The sequence below is a fragment of the Glycine max genome, chromosome 7 (assembly GCF_000004515.6).
Source record: "Glycine max cultivar Williams 82 chromosome 7, Glycine_max_v4.0, whole genome shotgun sequence".
Taxonomy (NCBI): Eukaryota; Viridiplantae; Streptophyta; class Magnoliopsida; order Fabales; family Fabaceae; genus Glycine; species Glycine max.
Genome location: NC_038243.2, coordinates 9837052 through 9839203, shown reverse-complemented (window position 1 = coordinate 9839203; position 2152 = coordinate 9837052). Strand labels below are relative to the sequence as shown.

The 2152-nt window shown below is 32.5% G+C and overlaps 1 protein-coding gene across 1 annotated transcript; it reads right to left on the bottom strand.

Annotated features, from left to right (window-relative positions):
- Positions 1–1068: 1068 nt before the first annotated feature.
- Positions 1069–2152, bottom strand: LOC100784278 (NDR1/HIN1-like protein 10). Its single transcript, XM_003530019.5, has one exon. The coding sequence runs from the start codon at positions 1891–1893 to the stop codon at positions 1270–1272; it is 624 nt and encodes a 207-aa protein (XP_003530067.1). The 5' UTR covers positions 1894–2152; the 3' UTR covers positions 1069–1269.

Sequence of the window (2152 nt, the reverse complement as noted above, 5' to 3'; positions counted from 1 at the left end):
CAAACTCAAGTTTTGTAAATCTGAGCTAAGTTAGATTAAAGTTTAGTTAGGTTTACTTAAGTATTTATTTTATATTAGTATTTAATTTAAAATTTAAATTTTCCCATTTAGGTTTTTAACCCCAATAATTTTGTCTTTTTTCCTTACTTACGTGACACTCATAATATGATATTTTTTGTTGACAACTACTTTCTAATGCCAGCAATTATTTGTCACGCCAGCTATTTTTAGGAATTTTTATAACCGCATGGATCCATTAGAAAAAAAATGATCATATGAATTGAAAGTACATTTAAGTTAAAATTATTTTTTAATTGAGATTACTACAAGTAAATAATAAATTGAATTTTTTAATTAGTGCAAAATTAACTATTTTTTCTTATAGTTAAATCAGAAATATTTTTATAAGAGATTTTTATATGAAAGAAGGTAATTTTGGATAAGGACGGCTGTCTTCGGATTAATTTATAAAATAATTAAGAACTAACATGAGGTTAATGTTTAATCAAATGCATGAGGTTAATCCTTATCATGTAGAGGGGTTATTGACCAACATGGAAGATGGATGAACGATAATTAAATATTTAAATAGAATATTGAAATAAATTCATTTGTGAAAATAAAAAGATGTGTAAATAGGTCAATTAAAACCATTTCCAAACGACAAGTTTCATATAAAATTCCCAGTTGTGAAGAAATTAATTATTCCATTTTTTTTTACTTTTTAAACACAGACAACATGTCGCTATTAAAATGTTCCTACTATTATTGCCATTTATGAATAAAAAAAATGTCATACAAGACCAGTCGATGTTGATGCTTTAGAGGAAAATTGGCTGGTGAAGTTTACGTTGATGGGAATGATATATCCATGACAAATTCTATATAATTGGCGTGTGTGAATTCTCGTTTACCAAAAGATGCAATTCTCAAGTTTCCACCTCTCTCCACGTATGTATCTACTTTTGGAAATTAAAAGTAAACATTACAGTATATCATCAATCACAATCATGGGGACTACAAAGAAATGAACAACAACTAGCTGAAATATCATATAACATAAGAAAATCAAAATGATACATAAATTGAGTATTTTCCTTTATTTTTTGTATACAACATACATGAGAGTGTTTTTATATGTTATGGTGTATATATATCCATGTAACACCTTTACACATCTCTCTGCAGATTATTTTTAATGGAAAAATTGTGTACAGATTAACTGACATGGTCAACTGATTATAGAGGTTTCATATCAGCCTGCAGCTCCTATCCATCAGCAGCATCACGATCTGAGAAGAAATAAGCACTTTTGCATCTGGTGACACTAAAAGGAGGTACTGATTTACCATTAGAAATCAAAGGAACCCTCAATCGGCGACACTGAACAATGGGTGTATTGAAACGACTACTCTTGAACTTTGCATACTTGGCTCTGATTCTAAGATCAAAATCCACAGCAAGGTCCTTGTAAATCCCAACACTTGTCTCATCTTTATACTCACCAAGTTGTTTAGATTTGAGCTTAATCACCCTCTGCCCTTCAAACACTGCTTGAAGGAAGGTTGTGTTCTTGTGGCCTTGGTCAAAGGGTGTTAAGCTCACCCAACCAAAAGCATTATCTTTGTACCAAGAAATTGCTGTGATCCTCCTGTAGTACACTATGATGTTGTTGTTGGGGTTTCTCATTGTGACGTTGACTTTGAAGTTGTAGTACAATGTGTTGTTGCTTGTGAGGTTGAATTGTGTTAGTGAGGCATCGGTTACATGGAACTTGACACTTGAGGGTGAGATGATTATCCAGAAGAGGATGATGGAAAGAATGAACATGAGCATAAGGGTGTAGATTGTGAAGAAGATATAGCAGAAGCTGCAACGCGATCTGAAACACATGGTGTGATGATTGGTTGGTAGGTCTAAGTGTTTGATGAAAGATGGTGTAACATTTTTTCTTATGCGTATTTGTAGGGGTTGCCATTGATAGTTTCAGCGTGTGGTTTGTTGGTTGATGATCTTTAATTTTCCTAGAGATTTCCTTGGAAACTACAAGTGCAAAGGGAAGCGTTGACTCTTGAGGCCAGATAAAGAGGAAATTCTTCAATTATTTGATTAACAAGTAACAAGGAGACGTGGAGATGAGGGTACAAAATAT